This window comes from Dromiciops gliroides, chromosome 1 (assembly GCF_019393635.1).
Source record: "Dromiciops gliroides isolate mDroGli1 chromosome 1, mDroGli1.pri, whole genome shotgun sequence".
Lineage (NCBI taxonomy): Eukaryota > Metazoa > Chordata > Mammalia > Microbiotheria > Microbiotheriidae > Dromiciops > Dromiciops gliroides.
Window position 1 is genome coordinate 196,398,285 of NC_057861.1, and position 15,805 is coordinate 196,414,089.

At 36.7% G+C, this 15,805-nt stretch overlaps 1 protein-coding gene across 6 annotated transcripts in view; it reads left to right on the top strand.

Annotated features, from left to right (window-relative positions):
* Positions 1-9,482: 9,482 nt before the first annotated feature.
* The window catches only part of LOC122742156 (myelin basic protein), a 168,419-nt gene continuing 162,096 nt past the window's right edge, over positions 9,483-15,805 (top strand). For all 6 annotated transcript variants that reach the window (XR_006354900.1, XM_043986224.1, XM_043986205.1 and 3 more), the window contains exon 1: positions 9,483-9,548. Coding sequence is in view for 5 of the 6 variants with exons in the window: in XM_043986224.1 (XP_043842159.1) it covers positions 9,498-9,548 (51 nt within the window). In the remaining variant the exon portion in view is untranslated. The remainder of the gene's footprint in view (positions 9,549-15,805) is intronic.

Sequence of the window (15,805 nt, forward strand, 5' to 3'; positions counted from 1 at the left end):
GAATTCAGATCTAGTCTCAGCCAGTTATTAGCTGTGTGATCCTGGGCAAGTAACTTAACCTCTGTTTGCATCAGTTTCCTCATCTGTAAAATGAGGATAATAATAGCATCTACTTCCCAGAGTTGTTGTGAGGATCAAATGAGATAATATTTATAAAATACTTAGCACAGTGTTTGGCACATGGCAGATTCTGTATACATGCTATTTATCATCATCATTATTATTGTTAAGATCTGGGAATTATCTACTTAGAGATAATAGTTGGGAGCTCTTGAGGTTACCAAGAAAGAAGATAGAAAGAAGAGAAAAGGACCCAGGATAGAGTCTTAGGAGTTCCTTCCAGCTTTGAGTCAGAAAACATGAATTATAATTCCACAAAAGAATCTGAGAAAAAGCAAACAAACATAGAAGGAAGGAATCAAGAAAACACAATGTCACAAAAACCCAGAGAGGAGAAACTATGCAGGAGAAAAGGATGATTTACACTGCCAAGTCTTCAGAGAGGGCAAAAAAAGATGGAGACTGAGCAAAAGACAGCTGGTAAGTGTTAAGTATCTGATGCCAGATTTGAACTCAGGTACTCCTGATTCCAGGGCCGGTGCTCTATCCACTGTGCCACCTAGCTGCCCCATAGATGACTTTCATAAAGGTGGCCTTCACCTTCTGAAATTTTCTAAGTCTTTCAGTTGTCCAATAAGAGTAGAAGGCATATTCACCAATCTGAAGATCCGATTGACCTCAGACCCTATCTACAAAATCACCATCTGCAAAAATAAATCATCATAAAGACTATACTGTACTTTAACATTGCTATAGATTTATTCCCTTTCTCACCTTCTTCCCCACACCAGGTTGCTGCTTCTACTAATATAAGTTGACCACATCAGAAAAGAATATCACAATAGGGAAGGAATTACTTGTAGTAAAAGCCACATTTGAGGTATGGAGGCATAATCTTGAGGGAGTACAGAACCCCATCATCATCCTTACCGGTCATAAAGACCCAAAATTTTTTCAAAAGCATAGCCAATTAGATTTACCATATAATATTTTTTAGTAAATTCAATTCTACTCTAGGACATTCCAATCAGCAGGCAGATGCTCCACCATAAAAATCAAGATTTAGACACCCAGTGGCTCTGCCACCCTTATGAGACTCTTTTACAGACTATTTATTAATCATCTCTTCTCCCCTCTCTTTCTCTCTGCTTTTCTCCATTATTGTGTATTGAAACCTTAAAACTATTTACCCCAGAAATGATTCACATTTGTATCATGGGGTCTCTGATTAGTAGGACAGCTTCAGTGAGTCATTCTATGCATTTATCAGATTTTGCTCTTTCAATTTGATTAGTTCCAGAACCTGATGACCTATAGCCATTGAGATAATTTTGTCCAGCAGATGGTTTTTCTCAGCTTTCGGCAGCAATCAGTTCCAGTGTTGAGTTCATAGCTGGTAACATACCTCTGTCGTGATTAGTGAGTTAAGCAATGTGTTCAAGTTTAATGAAATAGTTTGTCAGTGATTTGTGATTATTAGCCAGAAAATGAGCAGCATAACAAGCCTGCATTCTTGTTTATGCTATACCTATAAATTGTTGTAGGGCATTCAACAAGTTAATTGATTTTTCTGGCCCCTAGATTCCTCATCTAAAACAAGAGTATTGATTGTGGACTAACCTGTGTATGAGGGACCCTGTGGGGAAGTGATCAGGGGAGTGGAGTTTTGCAAGGGGTCCTTAAGTCCATTTTGAGATATACTATGTGTCATTTTGATCTTCTTTTGTTCCAACAAAATATTTAGTATAACATAGTAAGCACATATTTTATATAGACTGATGCAATAATGTTTTACTCATATTTTTCAGATAGAGATACGAATGTAATTATTTTTAAAATTCTTTTTTTGGTAAGGCAATTGGGGTTAAGTGACTTGCCCAGGGTCACACAGCTAGTAAGTGTCAAGTGTCTGAGGTCAGATTTGAACTCAGGTCCTCCTGACTCCAGGGCCAGTGCTCTATCCACTGTACCACCTAGCTGCTCCCCCAAAAACCATTCTTTTAACAGTACTTTCCAAAGATCATATGATGCAGTGCGTGATGCTCTAGCTCAGGAGTCAGAGGCCATGGGTTCAAATACCGAGTCAAATATTTAATACTATGTGACCTTGTGTAGGTCATGTAATTTTCCTGGGCTTCAGTTTCACCTTCTGTAAAATGAGTGTCTTAAATTAGATGGCTTCTAAGGTTCCTTTGAGCTTCAAATCTAGGGTCCTACATAGTAGCTTTCTGTCATCATATATTTTCTCAGTCAAATCATAGTAAAACTGCCATTGTGTTGGAATCTGAAAATATTTTGACATTAAAAGAGGATCTTCATACTTTTAAAGGTTGAAAATCAGTACCCTAGGGGCTCTGTTTCTTCATTCCTTTCTAGCTCTAATTTCCTATGATTCTATAAGTCCATGGTTATGTAAGAAATGTTACAGCCAAGAAGGGGATTCTTACTGGGATGAAATAAAGTCTTAAAGACTCCCATGCATCAAATTGTTATATCATTTTCTTATTTTTTATTTTCATTCCACCATAGAAAATATTTAATTAGGATTTGAACTCTAAGATAACCTCAAATGACATGAATTCACAGAATATCACTTCTATTCTCAGTGTCTGGGAGTCTGTAAGTAGTATAAGTAAGTTTGCCATTTTACTGACTAGTGACTGGAATATCTAGGAAGTCAGCCAAATAGAGGGGATACAACTTGGAGCCGAGAAGAATTGGGTTCATCGCTCACCTTGGACATTTAGTAACTATGTGATGGGAGAGAGACAATTTAGTTTTTCTATGAGCCTCATTTTCCTAATCTGTAAAATGAAGATACTATCATCTTACTCACAGGGTTGTTGAAAGTTTCAAATAAGATAATGACTTTAAAATACTTTACAAACCTTAAGTGCTAAATAAATATAAATTGTAATTTGTATTATTTTATCCTATAAATAATTATCACAGGCCTTGATGACGTGCATGCCTTTATAAAAACAACATAAATAGCCCATTTTTCTTGGAGGAAATATTCTCTTCTTCCAAGGAACATAGAAACAGCCAGAGCCAATCATTTCCCTAGCTAAAATAGAAAGCCACTTTTGTGTTGAGATTTGAGGAATATTTAAATATCCCCATGCCCCAAAATACCTCCTTCTACCAGCTTCCCACGTCATTCGCTGTTTGGCTCAAGGCATTAAAGAAGACCTCTGTTAAAGTGAAAATGTTTTTTGAGAAAGGATAATGCATTAACATTGTTGTATGACTATTATAGGATTTTCAATTTGGAAGGAAATCTAGTCATCTAGAAGTCATCTAGTCCAAACTCTTCATTTTACAGAGAAGGAAACTGAGGCCCAGGGAGATTAAGTGAGTTGCCAAAAATCATGCAAATATTAAGTAGCAAAGCAGTGACTCTAACTCCAAATCCGACTCTCTTTCCACTCCACTGTGTTTAATTCAATCCAGCAAGCTTTGGTTAAACCCTATGTGGCAGTCGCCCTCCAGGGCAGTAAGGTTACAAAATCTTATCAAAGCTTAAATCCTACTGGCAGGGAAATAACATGTGTGAAAGTAAGTGCGTACAAAATGTATACAGAGTCAATAAAATTCATTTTGGAAGGAAGGGAGAGCACTAGCCACTGGTAGGATTGGGATAGACCACATGAAGGAGGGGACACTTAAGCTGTCTTCTCAAGAAGGAAGCTAGGGCTTCTGGGAGGTAGAAGGGAGAAGGGAGGACATGCCAAGAATGAGAGACAGACAATGTATGCAAAGGCACAGGGACAGGAGGTGGAATGACATGAGCCCCAACTAGGCAAGGTTGGCTAGGGTGCTATGGAAAGAGTAATGCGAGATCAGCTTGGAATGCTAGCATGGAGCCAGATGGCAATGGATTTTTAAGTGCCAGAGAACTGTGTTTTTTTATCCTAGAGGCTGTAGGGAGCCACTGAAACTTCTTAAGCAGGGGAATAATGTGCTCAGATATGCACTTTAGGAATATTAATTTCCAAACTGTGTGGAAGATGGGTTGGAAAGGTGATAGACCTGAAGTGTGGAGACCCTTTAGGAGACTCTTGGATATAAACTCTTTGGAAAAATAGGTGAAGGAAAGAAAATTATAGACCAAGTTTCTTACTGAATATTGATGTAAACATTCTAAATGAAATATTAGCAAAGAGATTATAGCAGTTTATCACCAGGATAATATACTCTGATCAGGTGGGATTTATACCAGGAATTCAGGGCTGGTTCAGTATTGGGAAAACTATCAATATAATCAACCACATCAATAACAAAACTAACCAAAATCATGTGATTATCTCTATAGATGCAGGAGACTATTGGAATAGTTTGGGCAAGAGGTAATAATAGAATGAACTAGGACGGTGGTTATATGGGTAGGAAGAATGAGACATGTATAGGAGATGCAGTGAAGTTAAAAATCACTAAGACTTGGTGACTAGGGGGGCAGCTACGTGGTGCAGTAGATATAGCCAATCTTAAAGTCAGGAGGAGCTGAGTTCAAATTTGACCTCAGACACTTACTAGCTGTGTGAGCCTGAGCTCTGATTGCCTCCCCTCTCCCCCAAAACAAACAAACAAACAACTTGGTGACTAGGTATGAGAAGTAAGGAAAAGTTAATAATTAAGGATGACTCCAGGACAGAGAATCTGGAGGACTGGAAGGATGGTGGTAACCTCAACAGAAATAGGAAAATGAGGGTGTTTTGAGGGAGATAAGTAGTTGTTTTGGATATGTTCCCCTTTGAATTCCCTGTGGGACATCCAGGTAAGGCTGCTCAGCAGGCATTTAGAGTCATAAGGTATATGATACTACAGCAAAGGAGGCTGAGAAGAATCTGTCAAATAGGTAGGAAAAGAATTAGGAGATTAGAGGATCTTGAAAGCCCAGAAAGAATAGAATATCCAGGAGGAAGGAGTGGTTAGCCATGTTAAAAACTGCAGAGAGGTGAAGAAAGATGAGGACTGAGAAAAGGCTATTGGATTTTACAAATAGGTAACTTTGGTTGCTTTGGCTACCAAAGAGCAGTTTCATTTCAGCGGTCAAATCAGTGAACAAGTACCCACTGTCTTCTGTGCACGGTGCTAAGCCCTAGGGATAAGCATGATTGGGGTTGGAAACCAGAGTGCTAGAAATATCTGAGGAATACTTAGTCTGGAGAAGAGAAGACTTGAGGTGGATGGGATAGATCTGGTAAATAATTTCAAATCTAGGAAGAGTTATAATATGAAAGAGGAATTTAATTTTTTCTGCTTGGTACCAGAGGAAAGAATTGGGAACAATGGATGGAAGTTACAAGAAGAAATAGTTCAACTCATTTTAAGGGAAAAATTCAAAATAGTTATCCCTGCCTTGAAATGAACTCCTCAGTCAATAATAATGAACTCTACCTAGGCAGGTATTTAAATGAAGGCAGGATAATAATTTTTTAAGGATGCTGTGAATAGTATTCTTGTTTTAGTTAAGGACTGGACTAGTTAAATGCTAAGGTATTGGGGGGTTTTTCCCTCCAATTCTAGGATTCTTTGATAGTGAGAACACTATGGCCCAGTATCAGTACCGGTCAGCTTCATCTTCCCTCTCAGAGATCCAGGATATTCCAGAGGAGTTAGGGTACCTCTCTTTTACTGTCATCAACTTGAGCTGCTACCAGTTGGATTCCTTGTACTCTTAGGTGGCAGTGTTCTTTGTTGTTGTTTAGTTGTTTCAGTCATGTATGACTCTTCATGACCCCATGTGAGATTTTCTTGGCAAATATACCAGACTGTTTTGCCATTTCCCTCTCCAGCTCATTTTACAGATGAGGAACTAAGGCAAACAGGGTTAAGTGACTTGCCCAGGGTCACACCACCAGTAAGTGTCTACGGCCAGATTTAAGCTCATGAAGATGAGTCTTCCTAATTCTAAGCCTAGTGTTCTATCCACTGAGCCACCTAAGTGCCCCTGGCTACCAGTATCCCAGTTCAATTTAGCCACTTAACATCAATTACCATTTATAAAGGGACATTTACATCAAAGATAATAAGTAATAACAATTTTCCCCCAATACCTCAGAGTTATACTCTCTCCTACCTTAGGCAGTCTGTGGATAGTGGGCTTAGATTCAAGTCAGTGCCCATTGAGAGCAGTGGTCCCACTAATTTCATATCCAGAGGTAATGCCAGATGCTGCCAGATGAGTCTTTGTCTCAGTTACTACTTGGGATGGGTCCTAAAAGTCACTCCTAAGGTCATTACTTGCACCTCAGGCATTTGATAATGAGCTGGCTATAAAACCTGGACATTGGGACTTGAAGACAACACTCACTCTTCACCTAAAATGAAAAACCAGCAGTAAGGCAGACAGCCGAGGCCTATGTTCTCAAGACCCATGGCCTCTAAGGGGAAGAGGTCCAAGACCTCTGCCTTTACAGCACTGTCTTTCGCCAGACATTTATGAGCAAAAGAGTCAAAAAATCCATCAAGATCAAATAGTTGAACCGAAAATGGGTTGAAGAGAATGGCTGAGGTCAACAAAAGTTTTGTTTTTTTGTTTTTTTTTTAAGGAGCTCCCTGTTTCGGCTCTGTAGCCAATTGAAAAGGCTTTTCCTGACCACATGGCTAGCATACCCAGTTAGAGAAGGTTACTTTCAGGACACATCATCATGACTCTCCCAGAAGCAGGTTTCCCAAACCTCTTCCATGTGAGGAAATGCCTCCAGAGATGTTCTGTGCATGTAACAGCCTCCTTTATATTTTCGTCATCTGAAATGGACCAGCTAGACACCCGGCAGCTAGATGGTGCATTATATAGAGCACTGGACCTGGAGTCCGAATGAGTTCAAATCTGACCTCAGATACTAGTAGTGTGACCCTGGGCAAGTCATTTAACCCCTGTCTGACTTAGCTTCCTGATCTGTAAAAGGATAATAATGTCTCCCAGGATTGCAGTGAGGATAAATTCAAATAATATTTATAGCATACTTGGCAAACCTTAAAGGACCATGGAAGCACTAGCTACTATCATCATTATCATCATCATTATTACTGGAAGTCTGAGATGGAATGAGGTTTTTGACAGAGTAAAGAATTAGATGCACCCTGGGGGTGGCGGGTAACAGAACAAGTGTCTCTCTGCGGGGTAACCCCGAGACTATCCAGAAAGATTTATTAGGATGTTGAGTGCCTGAGAAAGGGACTAAAATAAATTAGGGGGCACAGAAAGGAAGACAAAGTGCGCACAATACAGATTTCAGCAAAGTCACAGTTTTTGTCCAAAGACGAGCTTTTAAAAGCTTGACATGCCTGCTGAAAGGATAGACATTAGCCTGAAACTTTGTTTTAGGCACGGTTTATATTGGCATCTCAACAACAGCTGGTACCTAGGGCAGCTATTCATATTTTCTGATAATGGAGAAACAGTTTAGGCTCCAGGAGGATTTTTTTTTCTTTGAAGGAAAACTGCACTTGCAGGAAACATTTTGTGTTCTCTCAACCCAACAGGTGGCATTAATTACTATGATGAAAACAAGTAATGCTTGTAAGTACATTAGAACTCCAATTCTTGGGGGGGGGGGATAGCAAAATTTTAAAATTATCTTTAAAAGCTAATAACCTGAACTAAGGACTAGGCTGTTAGTAGGAAAGTCCAGGGATATACATCAATAAGGTAGTGATTATTTTCATTGACATTCAGTTAAAAATCCAAAAGTAGTTTTTAGATTGTTGCTAAAATGCTATTTGTGTGACTGATGTCTGATTGAGACAGTGAATCAAAATGGGCAAACTGTGCCTTTTGAACCAGCTGTTCTTCCAAATTTTGAGTATTCTTTAGATTATTGTCCACCTTAGTAAGTCTGATTTCTTGACCTTGTTATGTTTAAGAGGTAGAGCCTTTTATAAAATTAACCATTACTTATATCTTACTGCTTTTTTATTTTCGGGGCAGTGAGGGTAAAATGACTTGCCCAGGGTCACCCAGCTAGTAAGTGTCAAGTGTCTGAGGCCAGATTTGAACTCAGGTCCTCCTGAATCCAGGGCCTGTGCTTTATCCAATGTGCCACCTAGCTGCCCCCCTCTTATTACCTTTTTTTAAAAAAAGTCCTGGGTACTCTCCTAATATTATTTCATTTACCTTTATTACAACATATTTGCATATATATAGTGAAAGCATGTATATGATTTTCAAGATATTTTTATACATGACTATTTTCATTTTTGTAGACAGGGAGAAAAGATAAGTAAACTTTCTAGAAAGAGAAGTTAGGTGTTGAATTTAGCCACTTCAAACTTAGCTCTTCATCCTTTAGAGTAATCATTTTTATTGCTGTGACACTTAATTTTTTAGTATATTGAAGAATTTGTGTAGAGATGAATCAGATGAATCATAAATGAAAAATGATATCTTAAAAGAAGAAACTTAGACAAGCTGATATGAGAAAAAGTTTCTTGTCTAACCACATGGTAATATTTAATGACTCAAATCATATGTTTTTATAGAGTGGGTGGCATCTACAGACTTTAGCAAAAAATCATTATATTTTCCATTATTTTCACCTGAAAAATTTCTTAATCAGTTCAAGGGCAAAATTTTTAGTGTCAATTCAGTATAGAAATGAAGTAGTTCATGAGTTTTTAAAAAGCAATTATTGCAAGTTCTTATTAAAAAGCAAATATTGTAAGTTCTTATTTAACAAAGACCAAACATTCTCTTTAATTGGATTATTTAAAGATGTACAGAAAATAATATTTTGCCAAAATATTCTCCAGTTTATGTTAGATATAGTTGTGTGTGTGTGTGTGTGTGTGTGTGTGTGTGTTGGCAGCCTCCTGTGTGAGGTTACCTTTCATTTATTCTATATATAACTTGTTCATACCTAGTACATATGTTATTTCCCCTATTAGAATGTATACTCCATGAGGACAGGGATTAAAATTTGTTTTATTTTATTTTGTCTTTCTTTGTATCTATATCACAATACATTATGTGGCATGAAGTAAACATTTAAGAAATGCTTGTTGGCTGATAATAGCTATACCCATATATATGCAGAAGGATATAATAATAGTAGCAAAAATAGCTAGCATTTATATGGTATATAAGATACTTTTTATCTTCTCAACTTATCTTTATCTTCCTACTTTTATCTTCACAACACCCGTAGGAGGTAGGTGCTTTTATTATCCCCATTTTGTGGTTCAGGAAACAAGGCAAACAGAGATTAAGGGACTTGAGTCTGGATTTGAACTCAGATCTTCCTGAGCCCAGGGCCAGAGCTCTATTCCACTGCACCATGTAGTTATAATATATAGACATGGTTCTGTTTTTGTCATAGTTAATGAATTTAAGTCACAGTTTTACCCAGATTTTTTGTTCCATACTAAAGGTTTTTAAACTAAGGGCTTTTTTCCCCCTTCTTTTCAGCCTTTGACTAGCTGAGTGACTCAAGATGGGAAACCACATAGGAAAGAGAGAACTAACATCTGAGAAGCCTAATAAGGTAAAAAGTGATACTTTGATAGTTCAAATGCTCTATAATGCCATTGATGACTATATATCCAAGATTATAACGCCTCTACATCTTCTCATATGGTTTGTTTCTTGTCTACAAATATCCCATCTACGCCTGAAGGGCTTCTTTTTATACCTTAAATGTGGGTGGGTCTCAGTGTATCATTTGGATTCATTCTTTCATTTAGTCTCTCAGTCTAAGTCCATCCCATCACCCATATTCTTATTCTCTATTTCTTGAATACAGTAAGTTAATCCACCTTAAAAATTTCATGTGTCTGTCATCTGTGGAAATCCAAATGACCAGGTTGAGTTTTGCTTTGAACTTTGACCACTGAGGGGCAGCTAGGTGGCGCAGTGAATAGAGCACTGGCCTTGGAGTCAGTAGGACCTGAGTCCAAATTTGGACTCAGACACTACTTGACACTTACTAGCTGTGTGACCCTGGGCAAGTCACTTAACCCCAATTGCCCTCGGGTCAGGGGGGAGAACAAGTTATCTATACAGATGACTCGCTGAACTTTGACCACTGGACCTGAAGCCAGAAGACTTGGTTTTGAATGTTGATTTCCACTTACTAACAGATTCTTTGGTCACAAGTCACTTTAATTCTCTGAACCTCTTTCTTTATCTGTGAAAGGAAAGTAATATTTGTACAACTTACATCACAGAGTTTTCAGAAGAATGCTTTATAAACTGTATGGTATTTTAATAATATGATCATTATTCTTTCAAAATCCCTACAAATAATACATTAAGGAATGGGTTTTAGCTACTACATCACTTCACCAACTGTTGGCTGGCACTTAGTTAACATCTGAGAACTCACATATGTTGTTGTTCATTCATTTCAATTGTGTCCAACTTTGACCTCATTTGGGGTTTTCTTGGCAAATATACTAGACTGTTTTGCCATTTCCTTCCCTAGCTCATTTTATACATGAGGGGAACTGAGGCTTACAGGGTGAAGTGATTTGTCCAAGGTCACACAGCCAGTAAGATGAACTTTCCTGACTCCAGGCCCAGTGCTCTATCCACTGTGCTACATAGCTGCCTGACCTCACATGTAATAATTCAATAATCCTGTCTTCCAGTAGACAGAATCTAGTGTCATAGACCATAAAGGACTAAAAAGAAAGTGATTGTCATGGTATATCTTGTATCTATGGTAGGTTCTAGAAATCCAATACAATTTTGGCATGAAAAAGATTGAAGTTACTAATCTACCAATAAAGCTCTCACTGTGTACTGTAAAGAAAACTGAACTGGGAAATCAAAGAAGCTGGATTAAAATACTGTCTTTGCTACCTTCTACATGTGCAACCTTGGGAAAGTCAATTTACCACTTCTAGGGCCTCAGTTTCCTCATCTTTAAAATTAAGAGGTCACACTAATTGATATATAAGGTCCTTCCTATTCTAAATAATTTTTTTGTGGTCTACCCTTTAAAAACTTCATGTCATCCCCATATGAGAAGATTCTCAGACTCTGTTGTACATATGCTACCTAAGAAAGATATTAGACTATAAACTCTCAAAATAGAGCTAAAGCTTAATGGATTTTCTATATGAAAAAAGAGCCTAAATCTTCTTCCCACTATCCACACTTTTTTTTTTTTTGGTGGGGTATGTTTATCTGTGTGTGTGGCATCAGCACATAGTAGTTACACATCCCTTACCAGTTTCGGATGCCTCCCTCCCCAGTAGTTTAATCCACCCATTCTTTCTTACATAGAGGGGTACACTCTTGGAAACTCAAGTCTTTGGGCAAAGTTAATTCAACAATTGTAAGGTTTTTCTTTAGAACTCTATTGAACTGACAACTTTTATAGCTCTCTTTTAAAATTTTTATTTTTAGTTTATGGAACAAAACAAGCATTTTCCTAGCATGGTACCATGAAAAAGATGATTGTACATGAAACTGCAAATCTATTATGCACAACTTGCTATTCCTTTCAGATATATACAAAATTATCATTTAATTTTTAAATACCCCCCAAGATGGCCACCATTATACATAAATAGGTGTAGGTGTGAATGTATGTGTATGTATATATGTACAATTATTCTATGCATACTTCTATTGAGTAGAAATTCTTTTGCATTTGTTTGTTGGCTTGTTTACAAGACAATTAACTTGTTTCTGCCATAGAATTTATTGGCCTATAGTAATGGATCCATCTCAGTACATGTATTGTCACAGATATTTCCTAATTTTGTCTTTGATTTTTATTTCAGTTGCATTAACTCCTTTATCAACTCACATTTGAGAGCTAATTGCTGGTGGTTAATCTTAGCAACATCATTATGCCTATTTGTATAATTGACAACTAACAAAGCAGGGCATTATCTGTTTTTATGTTCATTTATTTAATGAGTTAGAATACTCTGCTATCAACCAAAGTTTATGTAACATTATATATGTGCATGTGTATATACACATGTGTGTATACACATATGCATACACACATGCAAATATCCTGTTTTCATTTTTAATGGCCAACCAGGTCCTTCATCCTGTATTCAAATTTTGTCCCATAAGCATTATTCTGGTTACTCAGTTGATGAAGAGTCTTGGAAATAGAACTGGGTCCACAACAGAAAACACCAACTGTTTTCCCTCTGTTACATTTGGCTATTTCATCAAAGAGAAGCTTGACTTCCTTCAGATATAAATTATCCAAAGCCTTATTTACATATATTTTTTTCACTTTGGCATTTGCCCATAGAGGAAATTTTTTTAATTAAAAATGAAAGTGAAGAGAACAATTGTACTCTGAGATACAGGATATTGAGAATTTTGTGGCATTTAAAACCTTAAAATGACTAATATGAGACTCCTATTATTAAAAATCTCTGAGCAGCATACCAGTGTCTTCCTGTTATTTGACTACAATGAAACATTGTTTATCTGTTTAATGATGCCTAAGTAACTTCTTTAAACTACTAGAAAGTTTCCACATTTCATATATAAACAACAAAAACAATAAATTTCTGTCTGTACTGCATTGTATTACAACTTTTTAGAAGACAGTTAGTGGTACTCCTAGTAACATTGATTCATTTGCTCAATTTTAGGACTTAACAGGAAAAACAAGTGCTTAATATCCAAAATGAATACAAATTACATCCTTTGTCATGTAAATTTAGGATCCTTTCTTGTCCACTTCCAAAGAAAGTACTAAATAGCAAACCATACAAAATATTTCTTGGACATGAGATCCTGTAAGAGTTTGATCATTTCGGATTCTAAAAAAAATTTTAAGTTATTCAATTTTCAGATTTGATATTTTGATGTTCCATCTTAATTTGGGAACTGACCCTATGGTTTGGCTGACAGACTAGACTAGTTCAAAGCAAAATTCAAAAAAAAAAAAAAACTTGTCTTTGTCTCCTCTGGTCTCTTTTCAGCACCTTTTCCTTGCCTCATGTTCTCTTTCCAGCCTTTTCTCCAACCCTGAGCCTCCACTTTCTTCCTTTTATGTCATTTAGTGTCCTTGTACTCTTTACAGTCTTCACTCTCAAATACAAAAAAAAAAAATCAGTTATTAGAGAAGGCTGTCCTGAGAATCATTTCCCATTCATTGTGGATGCTATAAGCTTAAGTGAGTGTGTTGTTTCAGAGGTATTTTCACTTTAGGGATTTTATTTCTGATGGAGTAGTGAAAAAAATTTACTGCCTGTTCAGGAGATTTCAACAACACTAAGCAAGAAAGAAAAAAAAAAAGTTTGAGAACAAGAGCTTCCCCAGGGCCCTGAAATCACATCATATAGGTGGTTTCCTACTGTACCTTATGTGTAAGATGGAATCTTGTCAGTAGTTTCCCCAGTAAGATGGATGTGCAATTAGGAGAGTTCACTAAAGAAGAGACATTCTGGTTGAATTTTAAGGATCAATGCAGTATGTTGAGGTACTCCAGAGTTTTATTAGAGGCTATATAGGATTAGAATTTGATAGTTGAAAAGGACCATAGAGGTTCACCTACCTCATTTGCAGATAAGGAACCTGAGGACCAGAGAGGTTAAGTGATTTACCCAAGGTCTCATGCATAACACTCATTTCTTGAAAGAACTCCTCTCTGTCTCTGTCTCTCTCTCTCTTTGTCTATATGTCTTTCTCTGTGTGTGTCTCAGTCTCTCTATGCCTCTCTTTGTATCTCTGTCCTCTCTGTTTGTCTCTATCTTTTATTTTCCCTCTCCTCTTCCTCCTCCTCTCACTCCTCTATAAATTTTCTTCTTGAATTATCTCATCCCATCTTGTGGCTTCAGTTTTCATGTAGAGGTAACGTGGTATAGTGGAAAGAGTCCCTGGAATTAGAACCGGTGGAGAAAGCTTTAAATGCTGCCACAGCCTCTTTCTATCTAAATTACTTTGGCCAAACAAGTCACATAACCTCTCTGAGCCTCAGATCACTAATTTGTAAAATGAGGAAATTGGACTGGATGACCTTTCAACTCCCATCCAACTCTAAATCTGTGAACCTCCCAAGTGGCATAAAGAGATGCATCCCAAGTCTATATCTCAGACCTGACCTCTTTCCTGAGTTCCAGTTCCCTATCTATAACTGTCTTAAGAGCATTTCCTCTTGGATGTCTCTGTCTTTAATTTAACATATCCAAAACTAAGTTTACTATATTTTCCCCCAAAATATGCCCCCCCTTCTACCTTCAGTAGTTCTATGTGATGGCAACTTAGATTTAAAGCTCTCATTTTGCAGCTGAGAGACTTGTTATTTGCCCAGGAACACACAACTAGTGTTTGAAGCATGATAATGAACTTTACAAACCCTGTATTTTCCCTTACAATATTCCCTAATGAAAAGTTCATCCCTTCCTTTGCATTTTACTCACTGAATTTCTCCCTATCCAATAAAGCTCAACTCAAATGTATCCTCTGGGAAGCCTTTTCTGATGCTCTGAATCAGTAATGATCCTGAGAAATTTCATAGGCTCTTCCTTGCAGCTCTCTCACACACCTTTACTAGATTATTATGTGTTATACTTGTTTGTAAATGAGTCATATCCCTCTATTAGAATTTAAACTCTAGGAGGACAGAAGCTCTGTTATATCTAATCTTTTTTAATCTCCCCAAGGACCTATCCTAGGGAACTGCCAATAAGTAGTTGCTTAATAAACATATGCCATATTTGAATTTAAAGAACCATAAGAAGAAAGATATATTTAACAGATTTATCAAAAGTGTTTTTCCTCTTCTTGATGATAATGATAAAAAGTTTACTAAATATCAAGGGGATTTGAGATCAGTTTATGTGGAGTGATTATCCTTTTCTGATTTTCATATTTTTTTTATTCTGCTTATACTACAAACAAATTTATATTTGTGTCTTGGGTCTATTCCTCCATAACTTCTTTTTTTGTTTTGTTTTGTTTGTTTATTTGTTTGTTTGTTTTGCCGGACAATGAGGGTTAAGTGACTTGCCCAGGGTCACACAGCTAGTAAGTGTCAAGTGTTTGAGGTCAGATTTGAACGCAGGTCCTCCTGAATCCAGGGCTGGTGCTTTTTCCACTGTGCCACCTAGCTGCCCCCCTCCATAACTGCTAAAAGCAAAATGTGGCTGAACACACTCCTTTTCCAGTTTTTCTACTTTTCTAAGAATGAAAAACTAGTCTGAAAATTCCTTGATATCAAGTACTTGTTTTGTCCGTAACCAGGCTGGGACAATAGTTTTGTACTTTTGTTTTTATGAGGTAAAGATTTAACAGAAATAAGTAAGAAAATTCTTATTCTAATGTCAGTTACATCCTCAAACATTAGGAAGCATTAGAAAATATATCTTTTTTTTTTACATATAAGGTATTTTATTTTTTCCGTTACATGTAAAGATAGTTCTCAACTTTTGTTTATACAGACAATATATCTTAGAAGAAATATTCATATTGATAAGATCACAGATGCAGGAGAATGTGGAAGTACATTTTTAAAAGAGGAATTAAATGAGCTAGCATTCCTGTCAGTAATTGCTTAACCTTTTAAAGTTCTATACATTTGTGGTATAAGACAGAGTTTTTCTTCTTCTATTTATATTTTATTTAATTCTGTTTACTTTTATTATTATTATTTACATTTTATTCTATTTTCTATTATTTAAAAAAGATGAAAGAGAAAAAAAGCTTTAATACTTTCAATAAATATCTATCATTGTTATATTAACATCTAATTCCAAAGAAGAGGAACTTTTAAAACTGAACTAGTTTTGATTTTAAAAATTGTAAATTATAACAACA